The sequence below is a fragment of the Salarias fasciatus genome, chromosome 16 (assembly GCF_902148845.1).
Source record: "Salarias fasciatus chromosome 16, fSalaFa1.1, whole genome shotgun sequence".
Classification (NCBI taxonomy): Eukaryota; Metazoa; Chordata; class Actinopteri; order Blenniiformes; family Blenniidae; genus Salarias; species Salarias fasciatus.
This window is the reverse complement of record NC_043760.1, coordinates 15,770,726-15,787,465: the sequence shown is the minus strand read 5'-3', so window position 1 is coordinate 15,787,465 and position 16,740 is coordinate 15,770,726. Positions and strand designations below refer to the sequence as shown.

The 16,740-nt window shown below is 43.0% G+C and overlaps 1 protein-coding gene across 4 annotated transcripts in view; it reads left to right on the top strand.

Annotated features, from left to right (window-relative positions):
• Positions 1–16,740, top strand: part of pard3bb (par-3 family cell polarity regulator beta b) — a 204,251-nt gene that overhangs the window by 114,845 nt on the left and 72,666 nt on the right. For all 4 annotated transcript variants that reach the window (XM_030111978.1, XM_030111977.1, XM_030111976.1 and 1 more), the window contains exons 18-19: positions 5,624–5,842; positions 7,840–8,068. In XM_030111978.1, the coding sequence (XP_029967838.1) occupies positions 5,624–5,842; positions 7,840–8,068 (448 nt within the window). The remainder of the gene's footprint in view (positions 1–5,623; positions 5,843–7,839; positions 8,069–16,740) is intronic.

Sequence of the window (16,740 nt, the reverse complement as noted above, 5' to 3'; positions counted from 1 at the left end):
GTCTCTCCGTGATTGTCTTCCTCTCTCCCTTTTCTGTGCGTTTTCCCCCGGTTTCATTGTTTCCCCCGGTCTCTCTGGATCTTGCAGACTTTGCTTTGGATTTAACCTGAAAGCCACCTTGTTTGTCTGATGTGGATTGATGGATTAATTTGTCAAAGGGAGAGCGGCTCAATTTGCGTGTGTCCGCTGTTGTGTGCGCACGTGTACCGATGCCAGCGCACATTAGCTCTTTACAACTGTTGTGCAGCGTGGAATGATAACAGCTGAACTAAGCAGTCCCTGCTCTCCCATCCTCCTTTCATCATTTTTACTTACTGTGTTTGTCTGTGCATGTTTCCACTCACACGTGTTTTCTTCGTGCTTGTTGCCTCTGTCCTGTGTGTTTCACGCTCACCGATATCTTTCTTTCTTTGTGTGGGCTCTTGGCTGGCTCTCTGTATATTGAATGACCTCTGACCCCCTCTCCCTCGCTCCCCAGTAAGCCAATAAAGGTGAGCAGTAATCAGGAGATGGTCAGCGCTGTCGTTTCTCGCCGGTATGGCCATTCATCTCCATCAGGCCGCGCACAGCCGTCTCTGGAATGTAGTGTGCTGTGTGTTATATACAGAAAGCCAGGCCATTCATTCAGAGCTGTCAGAAACCCATTCTAAATATGAACTGGATTGAAAAGCTCATCTCTGGTGTTTGTAGTTTGACACTAGCCTCACATAAATGCACCCACTGTAAGTTTGTGACAGTCACATCAGCTGGAATAAGTGTTGAAAGCAGGATTATTTAAGTTAACAAATTGCATGATAAAGTTCACCATGTGATGCTGCACTTCTTGCTAGCATCAGTAAACAGGAAGAGTTTGTTGAGAGTCTGTATTTTGTATTGAGACATCGGCTTCTTGTAATCACCCAGTTTTGGTCGTGTATCTATGGTGCAATGCTACATTATTATTCCTTTTTACATTGCTGTTTTTCCCATGCAGCTGGATCTACATCAAACTCAGTGGGAACCAGTAAATAAAGACGTGAGCTTGAAAAAGATGTCGCATGTTTTTATGGCACTTGATGCCCATTCAATTACTATTGAGTCCTGTGGGAGAGCAAAACCTCATTTCATCAGCAGGAAGATGGGACCCACATTACACACACATACAATAAACAAGGGACCGTTGGCCACGTGAATGATCTCCCCTCCACTCGGCGCCACGATATCCCACTTCAATTACACACATGCTCTCTGACAAACGCTCTCCATCACACACTCTCCTCCTTACATAAGCACCTTATTACACATACATAATGTTGAAAGTCAACACTTAGCTACTATGCAATCGCATTTATGATTATTGCTTGAATGATGTCTCCAGTATTATGTGAATAATTCAGTGTATATGTGCTCCGGGCCCTTCCACTTCCACAGCAGGGTTGTGTTGTGTTGTGTTGTGTTGTGTTTGGGCCGTGACGTGACGCTTTTCTTCTGTCATACTTTGAAGCGGGGGGGAACTTCCACCGCGGGGACGGCGTGAGAAGTTTAACCGTCGTCTTCACTGAGAAGCCTGTCCTCTTACTGTGCGCAAAAGTAGAACAGAGAGGAGACGGAGCTTCATCTCCTTATTAGAGCTTCTAAAGTGCGCTTTGGTTTGCCAGAAGTTGGAGGCTGTTGTTGAGTCTGCGAGCTTTGTTGCAGCAGCCTGCTGCTAAGCTGCTCCTCGGTGTAATTTTGACTTTGAAAGTAGCCCATTGCTTTCCTGCCAACGGAATAGCCTTGGGACAGCTTGGCATCGTCTCGCTCTCTGTTTTGTTTTTTTAATGTTTTATTTTGTTATTTATTTTTTGTCCCCGCTCTCTCTTTCTCCCGTTGTCACTCCCATCCCCGTTCTTTCGTTACAAAGCCCGCTCCCTTTTGTTTCTTTTCCTGCATCCTTCTCTCACTCTGCCTCCTCCCTCCACCCTCTCTCTCTCTCTCTCTCTCTCTCTCTCTCTCTCTCTCTCTCCTCCTCCCTTTAAAAGCAGCTTAATTCTATCATCTTACAGTTGGACACCAGTAATTACATTTATGACACAAATCCTGCCACTCGCAGCAAAAAAAAAAAAGATGCACGTGAGAGAGCAAGTGTTTGAGATTCTGGACGCGTGCTCATCATGCACGGTGTGTGTGTGTGTGTGTGTGTGTGTGTGTGTGTCTGCGGTCATCGCGACGTGTGGCCTGCACACACCATACATTTACTGATTACCCAACCAAACACCACAAATCTATTTATAAAACTATTTATTAGTTCATCCTGCCGGCCAGCGCTTGGCACACGCGCCGGTTTGGACTCAGAGGCTGCGGTTGGCATACATAATGCCTGCCCTTCTGCGTTAGACCTGCAGTTGCTCTTGAAGTTCGTAAATCTTTAGTGAAGAATGAACCCTGATCCCACCAACCCCCTGCTTGCATTGAATTCAAATTACCTGCAACTCATGAATCTCTGAGACTGTGTAATCATCCGCAGAAAGCTGTGTTTATATACAGATCTTGTCGCCTCTTGTTGCCTCAATCGTGCTAGTATTTGGTGTTTCAAAAAGTGCTGTGCTTCAGATTTACTGTCTGTGCAAACGCACATAATAGTTTTTCAAAAATCTGGACAATTCCTGCAGCCTTTGTTGGATTTGCTGGTCTAGTTCAAATGTTAATAACTCTAATCCCCTCCTCTTTAGAGTTTCTAAACTGTGGATTATCTATTGAAATTTGCCAGTGAGCCGCTTCTTGAGATCACACACGACCCATCAACACTGGAGTTAAACATACAATATGTTTGAGCATGTAAATCTTTGTTCTGAAGTTTTGGAAAGTTGGTTGTCAATAGAGAAAGAACCAGTGGAGATAAATGCGTTCTGCTTGTGTGTTCATGCACTTAAATGAGTACATGAAAATACCAAAGAACAAGAAAAGGTGGGTGGAAAGATTTAGAGGATTTGTTTCAACATGAAGTCAATCAGTTTCTTTCAAGTAAGACAGTCTGTCAAGTGTCATGTTTCACTCCACAGTATTTATGTAAGTCCTGCTAAGAATGAAAAGAAAACATGGTGTCTAGCAGAGAGTTAATGGTGTTGTAGATTAGGTGACAATGAATTACCAAACACCTAAAGACAACCAAATCCAGATGTGGATCAAGTTCTCTCGATGAGTGAAATATTCACAATTTTGTATGAACGGGAAACACACTGTCGAGTGAAACTTGTTTTTTTTTTCATTGTACTGATACTGAATGCAGGGAACATAAGAGAACTGGTCATCCATTAATAATCCAAAATATCTGAAGGTTTTGCTGTTTTTGAAGTGGTTAGAATCATTTGTCTGCTTGGAGAACAAGTAGAACTTCAGAAAATTGTTGGTGTGCTTTATGAAAAGCTTGTTGCATGTTTTTAATGGAGTATGTTGAAAAGAGCTCTCAGAAAGAGGAGCAGAACGATAAATCTGTATCATGAGCATAAAAAGGAATAATTAGTTGTTTTTTATCCGAGCCTTTCAATATGTACTGTGGGCCTAAAATAGAACCCTGTGGGACCCCGACATGTACCTGTGCTGTCTCAAGGCTGCACCCTGTTTTTGAAGAGGGTAGAAAAAACACACAGCTCAAAGAAATCCAATGACAATTTAGGGATCGACTGAATCAAATGCCCTTCGTATTTGTACATTTGCTGGAGCGTAGAGACTGGTGTTTTGTGTCAAAACTAGTTTCATGAAACAATTGAAAGTTGTGATTTGTCAGTAAAATACCAGATGTGACCATAAAGTTCAGAGAATCTGCTGACAAAAACGCTCCAGAACCCACTTTGGACTCTGTTGCCCTCAAAGTAGTGCCAGTGATTCCCCATTACGTGTGTTCCTTCTTTGCGTGGAACAGACTCTGAAAGTCCCGTCCTTTACACACACCTCCACCGTCAGACAGGATTTCCTTCACTGCCTCAAAATGGCCACCCTTCCTTATGAACTGCATCTCGCGAAAGCGTGAGGCGCAGCCTGGAGACAAACTGAGGAGGGATAGACTGGGCGTGACAGTCATCTTGATGAACCCAGGATTAATCCAGAATATTTTTGCCATCATACTGCGGTTATTCTTCATCCTGAATGCTCTTCTTCATGCACTGAGAGCCGCCTCGTCCCGATCTGGACTCAACCTGCGGGCATTCATACAACAAATGACTCTCTCCTGCATGGAGATTGTTTCCATGCTTTCTTTGTCCATGGTTGGAATCTTGTCTGTTCTTAAGTTGTATCACACTTTACATGCCATGAATGTAAAAAAGAAAATATCTTCAGGAGATTTATTTGTGTTCCCCTTCATCAAAAGCCACAGTGTCACTCCGGGGTTGACTCAGTGTGTTTTAATCACACGCCATTCTGACGTTTAATAATTCACTGTGCATCGGAATGCGGCGCAGACACTGTTTATGGATGGCAGTCTCAGATGTTGTGGCCTTTGTCCATCTTATCCTCCTCCTGCTCTCCGAGCAGCCGACTTACATTATGCATGTGCATACATTTATCCTGCGTTATTACTCTCTGCGTGTTTGTGTGTGTTTGGTTAATGGTTGTTTAAATAGATGTGGAAGTCACATCCAGCCTTCTCATCTCCTTTGCTCTGAGAAAATGCACACACACACACGCACACGCGCACACACACACACACACACACACACACACACACGAGCAGCAGTGTGTATAGGGAATCATTAGCTAAAGTGATGCAAGTTTAGCTATCATGAATCACAGTGGCATCATATTGACAAGCCGGAGCCAGCAAGGAATCCAAAGTGTGTGTGTGTGCGTGTGCGTGTGTGTGTGTGTGTGTGAGGATTACCAGTATTTTGAGCTGGCAGCCAGCCCAGCCTTCGTCCCTTCTTCCTCATTTTTCTCTGTCCTCCTCTCTGCCACCACGGTTTTCCGCGGCGATATTCCCCCGAGTAAACTTAATTTGCTCCCCCCACCTCCGCCACCACCACCACCATCTCCCATCCTCTTCCCGTGGCTTCCGACCGCTGTCCCCCCGTCTTGGCCACCGTCGGCGTCTTCCCCCCTCGGTGACAAACACATTACCTTCTCCCCCTCCTTTGTTTAACCAACAGCAATCCTCACAAGTGCTGGGTACAATCGCAGTGGGACTGCAGCTTGAACCCGGTCCAGCTCCAGCAATCCGTGTGTGACGTTGGATTTTCCTGCGTTTGCAACTATTGCTTAGTAATCATTTTAATGCTGATGGGGCGAGGTTAGCTACCGTCACGACATATGCCACGTACAGTGGATAACGTAAAGCATTGCAACATGTCTCTGGGCTCTCGGGTGAATTCTTCCACTCTTGCTCTGCCCTGTCATCCATCTCGCTCCTCTTCATCTTCCTCCTGCTGGATCCCTCCCTCCCTCAGTAATATCTCTCACAGTGTACTTGTGTTGATAGATGAAGATCTAGTAGGAGTGAAGCAGCCGCCACATCCATCACAAGGTCAACAACTGCATGGTTAACAGCATCACTGTTTTCTTTTCTTTGGGTGGCTCTCCAGAGTTCAGCTGGATCTTTCTGAAGATCAGCTGTTAAAGCTGTTTTCTCTGCATTAACTGTGTTTCACGGTGCTTTCCTGCCTCTCCACAGTGACACCGTCTCCCCCTGTAGAACTTGGACCGACCCTCGGCTTAAAGAAGTCCAGCTCGCTGGAGAGTCTCCAGACGGCCATGTCGGAGGTTAACAGAAAGAGCGAGCTCCTCCCGTTCCACCGCCCCCGCCCAAATATGGTCAGAGGAAGAGGCTGCAACGAGAGCTTCCGCGCAGCTATCGATAAGTCCTACGATGGACCGGCCGAAGATGATGATGGTATGAACAATCAAGAAGGTGTCAGCTGTTTATTTCTGACCACAGTTCCAGTTACTGATGTTTGACTTGCTATTTCCCTTAACTTTTCATTACACTGAATTTTCCCGAACTGTTTATATTTAAGCTGCACTTCGATCACTTTTTTAGTTATTAGTTGTGACTGAAACTGCTTTGACCTCAGTAATTGAGAAATGTGATGAAGCCCTAAAGCTGAACTAACTGCATATTAATGTGGCGCTTAATTTTCCGCACATCTCTTACCTACTCTAATATTTCCCAAAAAAGCCGGAGGTTTTTTATTTCTAAATCTCACATTACGTCCCTGACACATATTTTGAAAACTTTTTTTTTTTTTTTTTGGCAAAACAATTGACGCGCTCAGCTTTCTTCCATGTACAAGGTGTTCCCTCAATTCCACGTCCTCCTGCACAGTGACGCGAGGCCCCCGAACATCGGCACGGATCCGATTCCCAGCTGCATTATTAGCAGCAAACTCTTATCAGTCACCACCAGAGTAATGAGTCGGGCTGTTTTAGATCACTGCGCTCACACGGGATCGGACTAATAGGGCGTGTCAGCACCACACACACACACACACAGTGGCTGCATCTGTCACCATCTTTCTAAATACTCAACACGTTCAGTGCTGCTGTTAATTGACAGGGAACAGTTTTCTGTGGTGCAGCGATAAGCCGTCAACCTTCTCTTCCTGTATTTTCCATCTATCTTACATAATTCCTCTTTTGATCTTAATCATTTCCGTTGTATCAAGTCCACCTAATCTCAGGTTGAAGTCAGTTCAGATTGTCAACGTGGGATTATGACCGAGGTCAGGGGTCTTATTTATGTTCGTTATCTATTTGTTACCTTGCGATCGATTGACCTAAACTAATCCAGATTACTTGTGCTTCAAGCACATTTCATTGGAGGAATGAGCAAATTAATGAAGGGATGGATTAATGGATAGAAGATGCATTGATGACTGGATAGATCGATGAATAAAGAAAAATTATGCTTGGTTGAAGGAGGAAAAAAAAATGAATGGATGGAGGTCAGTAAGACGTGATGGATTGAGGACAGGAAATAAATAAAATACAAAGTGGATGATGTCTGAAGGAAGAAACTGAAAGAATGAAATAAAGGATGGATGGATGGATGAATGGAAGTGAGAAAGATTGATGGTTGGAAGGAGTTCAGAAAATGATGGACTCATGTCAGAAAAAAGGGAAATGAAGAAAGAAATAAGACAACAATGGACGGGCTGTGTTGATTTGACAACGTAAGAATGAATTGTTATGGGAGCAAGAGAAAAACAAAGCACAAATGAAGAAACTGAAAAAAAATATGAATGTAATGAAGAAGAATGGAACCAGAAATAGAGATCTGGATGTTTTCAAACGGTAATTAATCTCCCCAGAAAACACATTTTTTTAATTTAGTGTTCTTTAAGTTCGCACAGTGCAGTCTTTGTGCCCGTTTTGGGTTTTTCACTCTCAGTAGGGAAAGCAGTAGAAGAAGCGTGAGGCCGTGGATCTGCTGCACAAACACACTCAGTTCCATTCTTGGTACAAACAAGCCCCTGTTTACTGCTGCTGTTTCAAATGCCGACGCACAATTAAATCTTTGCAGGAGTAAGAACTCCGGGTTGGCTTGGCTATGAAGTCAAACACTGGGTTTCCAGTCTGTCCATAAAATAACGTGGTTCATAGTTTATGCTTCAAACATGTAGAATAGAACAACCCGAAGAACACGTCATATTGTGGAAGCCAATTAAGACGTTTAACATTTATGAACAATCACATGCTTTTTCCTCTGACTGGTTGTCTGCCCCCATCAGTTGTGTGCGTGTGCATTAAATCCAGCAAAACGGTCAAACTGGTGACTCAATGCAGTTTAATTCTTTTTACAATGACTAAAACTACTCTCACACGTTATCATTCTCACACTCACTCTATAATTGTCGTTTTTCCTCCTCTTTGTCTCCCGTTCCTCTCCAGATGATTGTTCTGAGCCGAGTTCAGGTCGGGACACCCCCGCCAGTAGCTCGTCCCGCCAGGGAGTCGGCGACCAGACTGAGGAGAAAGGCAAAAAGGAGAAGAAAAAGAAAGCAAAAACAAAGAAGAAAGAAAAGAGCAAGCCCAAAGGGAAAGAAAAGGAGAAGAAGAAAGCGGAGGAGCCCGAGGAGACGGAAAAGAAGAGCAAGAAAATAGGCTTTGGCCTGCTGAGGTGAGTGAACACCTTTTTCCATTGGACAGGCTCGGCTGTGCCATGCTGTGTCGAGCCAAACCCCGACAAGGCGTCCTTACAGCGGCGGGTGTGTGTGTCAAGACGTACCGCTGAGGTCTTCCTGTGTGTAACAGCGGGTGTGACGTCAAACACTCATTTTAATTTGTCTCCGTTTGAATCCCAAAGCCGCGTTTGTGTGTTTTTTTTTAATTCAAGACCAATAAAGAATGCGAAGTGTTGGATTTCCCCACACTGAATCACGCTCCGTCACCTCCAGCCGCAGCGAGCGCCCGCTCAAGGCAAACACAGGTAGCATGACTGAGCGCAAAGCCCAACCACAAATAAATGAGAACAGCATGTTTTCAGAAGGAAAGCATGTTTCAGAGACTGCTGGGAAGCTCTGACCACATGGCAACTGAATAAGCCGAAGACAAATTTATTGTTTCATTTCGTAATAGAAGTGATTTCATGTGCATCTTCACATCTCACAGTCAGGTTTTTTGTTGAGATGAGCAGCGTTTTGGCCACTGACACCAGTGATGCCTTTGTTTAGTGTTGGCCGACTCTATTACATCCAAGTAAGTGTCGATCCTGCGCACCTCATGCACTCATATTAAGCCACACATGAACACTGGAGTCTTTTTGTCACTGTTACAAAATGCTCTCACATGCTTCCAGGCACACAAAGCCCACTCTAAGAGCGTTGGCCCAATTTCCCTAAGAGGTGAAGAAAATTATCTGTCAGGACTACTTTGGGTGATTTAGTTCAACGCTGTATCTTTCAGTGGGAATGCGCCGTGCGCGCACTCTCAGCATGAATGGGCCAAAGTGTTTTCGGCGAATGATTTGTACTTTCTATCTTAATTTCTACCTAGCATCAAGTTTTTATTCTAATTTCTCCACCGTGCTCGTCTGTGAAGTGGTATTTCACATGACCATTAGGTAGATACGGATCGTAACAAAAACACTTGTGTCGCAATTTGATCTGCAAAATACAGCCGCAGCCTTTCAAACGTACACTCAGGAAAAAAGCAGCCTGTGCGAACCGGAACGCAGAAAAGCACTTCCAGATTTCAAAGTCCCGTTTTATCACAGTGATTGCATCTCCAAATTGCATGTTATTTAAAGTAAAATATTAGGCAGTTAGACTAATATGGACTAATTTGACCAAATTGAATTGGTTTAATGTTGGTACTTTGAAAGCCACCACCTTTCCCTTCACCTCCTCTCCACCTTTTTTTTTTTTTTGTCTTATTGCCTCTCGCCCTCCCATTCCCTCTGCGTTGAGTTATCTGTAAGAAATTTCCATGCTGAGAGTAAACACACTCCCTTTGATGACCATGGAATGATGTCTTTGTTCGGCAGTTGACTCCTAATACCTGAACGTATTATTAATTGCATCATGTCAGGTTGCTTTTTTTTTTTTCCTTGAAAAGAATATAATTAATAGATGTGAGGAAGAATGAATAGAGGTGCAGGCTTTGTGCTCACACTGTGTTCTTTTCCTCTACTGCCACTTATTTTCCGTCGCGCTGGCTCCAGGTGTCTGCCCTTTAGCCACTTCAAACCCTTCACTGCAGATGACTCAACTTGTCTTGCATTAAAAATATGAAATTGGATTAATTCAGAGGCACTTTCATCATGCGGCCTTTATTTCCCTGATAGAATATGTAATGTTTAGCTCTGTCATGCCATTCAAGGATGTTCAGAAAGGAGATCGTGCAACCAGGAAATGCTCTCATTTATGATTGACTCCAGTAAATTATGACCGGAAAAAGAATTATGCAAGAATATCGCTGCAGATTAGAGCAACAAGGCTGATTTTTTCACATATTGTAAGAACAATCTACATTTTATTCGCATGATATAGAAGCATACTGTGCTCTCCCTTTTCACAATGTCATATATTATATATTCTCTATGGTAAAGGTTTTTTTTTTTCTTTTCTTTTTGGGGCTTTAAGAGCTGCTTTTGAGCTTTCCTTCTCTGAGCATCACAAATGAGAAATACTCATTGAAAGGCAACTTATTAAACTGTGTGTAATGGCAGAGAAACTCATTTCCAGTTTAAATTAATTTAAACAGTCAATTTTAAAGCAGGATTGTTTTGCTGTGGTTTGACTCAGTAGATCAATGGATGATTCAGACAAAGAAATACAAACACTTGAATACTGGTCTTCAAAGCGATTCAACTAAATCCGAAGGTTGTCTACATCTTATGTTAATGGTAAATTTCATAAAAATGGCAGACTCACTGAAAACAATGCAGTTTCCAATAAACTGGATGAAGAACGCTGAAGTCCTTAACAAGAAGAATCCAAGCTGTCTCAGTTTTTTAAGACGGTTGAGGTCCTTCATCGGCCTTCCTCCCTGGCCGGCCGTCATTCCTCTGCCTTCACTGACCCTGTTCAGCTCCTGTTATATCATTGGTTTAATTAAACCACACCGTTCACCCACCTGTCCTTCCATTCATCCTCTCATCTAATCACCAGTTCCCACCTTGTTCCCTTCCCCAAAGTGCTTAAGAAACCATATAATACGCCCAAGGATATTTTTAGCCCTTTTCCTCCACATCTGATCGCTCATCACCAGGAGAGACTCTTGATTAGAGCCTGGTGATAATCTCAACATTTCTCATCTTCCATATTTCCAGAACACCCCTCTTCTTTCTATCCGTCCCCCACCTCCATTCCCCCCCCCCCCTTAATCTTTGCATCGTTCCTATTTTTCCCCCTTTCCGTCCGCTCCCTCCAGCTCCTGCTCTCTATCTACATTTGATTGCACGTAATGGTGGCAGACCGAGAAGGCAAATTGGTGCTATTCAGTACAGTTCAGTCGCGGCCGAGCCGCTGATTTGCCACATTCATCTGAGGCCACCTTTGATTGGCCTAATGGTCGGCGGTGCAGGCAGAGCACGATGCTGTGTCTTAACTTCAAGGTCTCCAGTTTTCCAGGAGAAAACGTTTGGCTGGTTCACACATTTCACAGACAGGAGGAGATTCCTTCACAAAGTCCAACATGGTTTTTCTGCTTCATGCTTTGACTTACAATTTGGCATAATTATTGATGTATCATAGTAAGTTCCCCTCCATGTCATTTATTTTCCTTTTTATTTATTTTTCATTGTTAAAAATGGTCGTTCAAAAATATAATTCTTGACAATCGGAAGAATCGGTGCAGGTTTGTGTCCTCAAATGTTCATGAGAGTGTTCGGTTTGTTTAAGATGCCCTTTTAAAGTGGACAGCTGGCTTTTTGCATCTGAACCACTGCCTCCTGCCAATCAGATATGCCAGTCATCTGTGTGTCTGTGTGTGTGTGTGTGTGTGTGTGTGTGTGTGTGCGTGCGTGTGTGTGCGTGTTGTCATAATCATCTCCCCCTCATGAATATTCATGTGATGATAAAACCCGATTGGTCACACGGTCAGATGGTTGTCATATAGCTGGCATGTGGTTGCTGTGAATCCTCCACAGTGTGTGTCTGTGTGTGTGTGTGTTTGTCTGCAGGTTGTCAGCAGTTGTGTGACCTTTTCCTTTTTTTTTTCCTCTCTGCGTTTCCTTGCATGATATTCAATAAAACAGACAAACCTTTGATTGCTTATTCCATACAGACACAACAACATCAATCTACAAAGGTTAGGATGATGAAAAAAAGACAAACAGGATGCTTTTGTTGCAAAATTCATATCTTGACGTGGTTTTTGCCTTCAGGCCTCAGGATTTTTTTTTTTCTTTCAGTAATTTGATTATAATCTGGACCATGGTTTGAGGAATTATTCCAAAAGATGTTGTTCAGATGTGATTTGTTTTTTGTATTGTTGTTAGTACTGCCAATGAAAGACCAAATGAAATCTATCAATCCTAACTGCTAGAGAACGCGACCTCTTCAAATGCTCCTTCTACACCCAACATGCTACCAACCTGTTGCTTCTAACTGGCGCTGCAGTAAAAATCTGCCATCCAGTTTTAAAGGAGCTGATATTTCACTTCGTATGTTTTCTGTTTTCAGCTGTGAACGAATTGACATTGAAATCACATTTAAAAAAATTTTGCTCGTTCCCAACATTTTTGGAACGGGTACGTTTTAAAAGATGTGAATTAATCCCGCATATCCGTTTTAACTGGTGTGTGTGTGTGTGTGTGTGTGTGTCTGAGTGAAAGCGAGCAGGAGGGACAAACACAGTGTTTAAGGGAAAATATGGTGGTTTATTTGATGAGACGGAGAACGGAGAAGGTTTACCAGGATTAAAGAATGACAGGTGTTGCAGCCAGTGTGTCATGTTGACGTGACTGGTTGATGTGTGTATCGGGGTGTGTGTGTGTGTGTGTGTGTGTGTGTGTGTGTGTGTGTGTGTGTGTGTGTGTGTGTGTGTGTGTGTGTGTGTGTGTGTGTTGCACGGGCATGCTGTTCATTTTCAGTTTTAAAGCGGTGTGAATTTATGTGAATGTATGATAATGAATGCATGTTAGCCTGCTGGCCTGTAATCATACACTGCTGTACTTGCATCTCGATCGGTCCCTTCATTCTGTGTGTGTCTGTGTGTGTGTGCTCGTAATATACAAAGCACAAAGTGTGTTTGATTCGGACTACCTTTTGAGCTACTGTATTTAGAAAATAAGTCTTATTTTGAAGGTATTACCCAGCAAGATATAAAAGTCAAATAGCAGCGAAACTCAAATTCTCGCCATCAGCCAACGAGCCACGGGGCATTCCTCCTTTCTCTACCTCTCATTGTTACAGATAATTACAGTACCCCCCCCCCCCCCCATATTGTCCCTTTTTTACCTCCTTGCCTTTCTTCCTCTTGCCAGCTGGTCGTAATGCGTTGCCTCCGTTCGACTTAAAGTGCTCCGTCGTCCGCACTATCAGCCAGTCGCTGTGGTCGGACCCATTAGGAATGACTACCTCCATTGTGGGCTGCGTAATGGTTGAGCTTCATGCTAGGCTTATTAGCCCACGTCTGTATGCACTGAAAGCCCGTATGTGTGTATTTTTTAATGTGTGCATGTAGGGCATGTAGATGAAAAGCCCTGATGGTAGAAAATTGACTTATTTCAGTGCTGGAGTGACAATTTGCAGGCAGTTTTCTGATTGGTGAAACTCTGTTAAACCTAGATCCACTGCATCCAAACCCAGATTTATGTTGTAAAAGTTGGCTGGAACTGGATCAGACTTCACAAACAATCAAAAAGTGTTGGTTTTCTCCCGCAATCCAACGGCATACACTTGAAAGTAGTTATTATATTTTATTTTTTTAATATTGTTTAACCGATTATTGCTGCATTGTGTTTGTTTAAAGTTTCAGAATAGGCCGTCAAAGCCTCTCTGCCTGGGGGGAAAAAAAAAAAAACCAACAAACTGTTCTTGTGACCAAGCATTGAATGTCATTGCTTTATAATTAGAGAGCACATGCTTGTAACAGGGGGAAGCACCCGCTGCCAATCCAACAAAATGACAGGAAGTCATTGGGGTGTCACCGACTGATGCCATGCCTGCCAATCAACCGCGCGTGTGTGTTTGTGTGTGCGCGCGCGCCTGTTATGGCAGCACACTTGTCAGTCACCGCGCTCTCTCAGGGATCGGGCCATCGCAGGGGGGAGGCGTGACTAAGGAGTGGCAGAGGGAGGGTGCGCGAGGAGAGCAGGAGGAGGGAAAGAATAGGTGAGGCTGGAGCCACAGATGTTTGCGCTAATTCTTTCCTCGTTCGTTAGAGGGTTTTATATCTAACAGACATGCGAGTGAGGCCCAGTCCTCCGAACAGTCTGGTCACGCTGTTATATTTGCATGTGTCAGTTTATTCTAAAGTTTATGTCAGAGGTCAGATGTCGATATGTCGGCTAAAACATACAGAATTCTCTCTGTTTTGACACGATGAGAGAATGTGCTGTTCCTTGTTCGACTATCAGCAGCAAATGTGCAAATTCATTCTGATCTGAGAGGGGGAAAAAAAATTCAGATATTAGAAAATCCCATCATGCCTGTGTTAAAGAGGATGGGATGCTTAATGACAGATATATTATGTAACCTGTGAACCGAGCTGAAGCCTGATGACACAGCTCTTAGTCCTCCTCACCATTTGCTGCGATGCAGTAAAGTTTTGGAGCAGTGACCATATTAACTGTTCTGACTCTGATTTATATGCCGGCATTCTGCCAACTTTACCTGTTGGAGCTCTTTTGTTTCCAAACTTGGAAATACATCCAATGAGAAGGGGAAAGAGGAATCATCTGCTGTGTTTCAATTAGTAAAAAAAAAAAAAAAAAAAAAAACGAAAAGAAAAATTATTTTCTTTTTACCTTTCCTGACACAGATGGGAGATTTTAAGCAATCTGAGTATATTTTCCCAATTAAATCCTTCACACATGGTAATGAGTGGCCGTATACTTTCCATACAGATTGTGGTGTGAGTGCATGAATATTCACGAGTCATCGTTCTGTTCCCACCGATGACACAACAAGAGGTAATGTATTCCTCCGAACTGGCTGCTAATCAGCTGCTAATCTTACTCTGGTATTCCTCGCGAAACGATGCTCAAGCGATAATGTCGTAACTTGTAAATTGGAAAATGTGTGTCCGGATGCGTGTGATGTGCCTGTTTGATTCATTGTTTTAAATCCAGCTCTGTTCTTTTGTGTCACACGCTGTAATTAGTGATATCTTTAACTCACAGCCGAGGCAAAGATTGAAATAGTTGAAACAATGACAAATTAGAAGCTTTCTCTGGAAAAACAAGGATAATTTGTTACTGCATGTGTAAATGGGTTTAGTCGTCTAAATTCAGTGATTATCTTAGAATGGAATAGAGACATTTGAAGGGCATTCACATGAACACGCTGACTGGCTTCTATAATAACAGGTTGCGTCATCGTTGGTGCATGTGAATCCATGTTTACTTCAGGAGCTCCAGACAGAGCGTTATTCTAATTAAGCTCCAGACGTCCGTTATCTTGATGTACATTTGTCTTTTTCCTATAACTTCTTTACTGCCCTCTCTCATTCTCCTGCTAAATGACACTTGGTGAAGTGCATAATCACAGTTGGGATCACTTTTCGCTCTGACACTGACCACTCAGAAGTGCTGTGAACACAGCTTTGAGGAAAAAAAAGAGAAAAATGCTAGGAGCAGTGCCAGCAGGCCTGTACCGAAACCGCAGTGGGAGGCGTCGGATTTTGCTGCTATAACTCTACGTAAAAATTGATCTCAAGGGAGCAGACATACTGTGGAACTGACACAGTGTCATATTTTGTAGCCGAAGTCTTGGATCTTTGATTTCAGCTCGTGAAAAATAGGGTCTAAAGTGTTACGTTGTAGTTTTGTGCAGCGTATCAGCCATGACCTTCAGGAGCTCCACCAATAAATACCAAGAAATGACTTGTAGCCGCCACGGCGCACAACCCCAGCAGGTCACACTGCTGAACCTCATACTTCATCTGAAATAAATCCTTCATCAAACAAACCTGACCACTATTACTGAGTCTTCAGCTTTGTTGTTTTGTGATCATAACAGTCATAAATATGTACTGTCGATGGATTAAAATTGAAAGCGGACTTCATCCAGCAGCTCTCCTTCCTTGTGCAGTTGAGTTTTTTTCATGAGCTACTGCAGTTTTTCTGTCAGTCTGTCCATCCGCTGAGATCTGAGGTCTTTTGTTTGGAAAGTATTTGCGTCTGCAGAAGAGCTGCTGATGTTGCAGGTTTTCTTTTCTTCTCACCGTTATCTAAGACTCGCTCTTCTTTTAAATCAGAAGATCAGCACATTCATTGTAACTGATCTTAATCACCATTTTGTCTTTACCAATCTTGATGTTTGAAGATATCATAGTTAACTTCAAATTGAGAGATAGATTGAAGAAGAAAGAAGACCGAGTTGACTTTGAACATGTTTGGCACCAGATGTTTTGTTCTGATCTTCTCAAATTTTTGAACAGAGAAAGTAAGTTGAAAAACGGTAAATATCCACTGAGCAGCTGCTCACTGAGCAAAGATGTCTTGTTACCGCCAGAGGTCAGAGCAGAATAAATGCAACAGTAACTGTACTAGCCTTTTTTTAATGGTGAAGAAAGCAAAGCAGACCAGTTACAGCAACAAAAGACCTCATGAGACGCGACAAGATGCAGTTATTACTTTACTTTTTTTATATTAGTGTTGCCAGTATCCAGTGATGGGAGAAGGCTAAAATGGAGTTTAAACAACTTAAAATTTGTACCTAACGCTATACTCAGTGAGTCATTATTTGATTTTCATGAAAGATTTTAGTGTCCGTTGTTGATATATACTCATGTCTACCCTGAATGCACACGTTCGAGGCCTTTTCCATCACTCATCCTTTTATTTCCTCTCATAAGCAGACAAGAGAGATGAACCAGCGATGACATTGAGCACTGAAGAGACGAGAGATTAAGCTAAGTGAGAGAAGTGTTTGATAGCAAGGGGGAAGGAGCAAAATGTCAAATGAGACTGTGGGATGAAGGGTTGAAGGCGAGGTAAGCTATGGATGGAGAGCAATAGAAATGAGGGTAACGAGAGCGTGGAAGGAGAAGGGCAATAAAAGAGGGAAAAAGTAAAAAGGAATGGAGGTGAACGATGAGTAAGTGAGGGTGAGACGGAGCGAGTTGAAGGAAAGGGTAAGCCTCTGTCGGTAGCAGTAATTAGAGCAGGACTTGTCCCCTGTG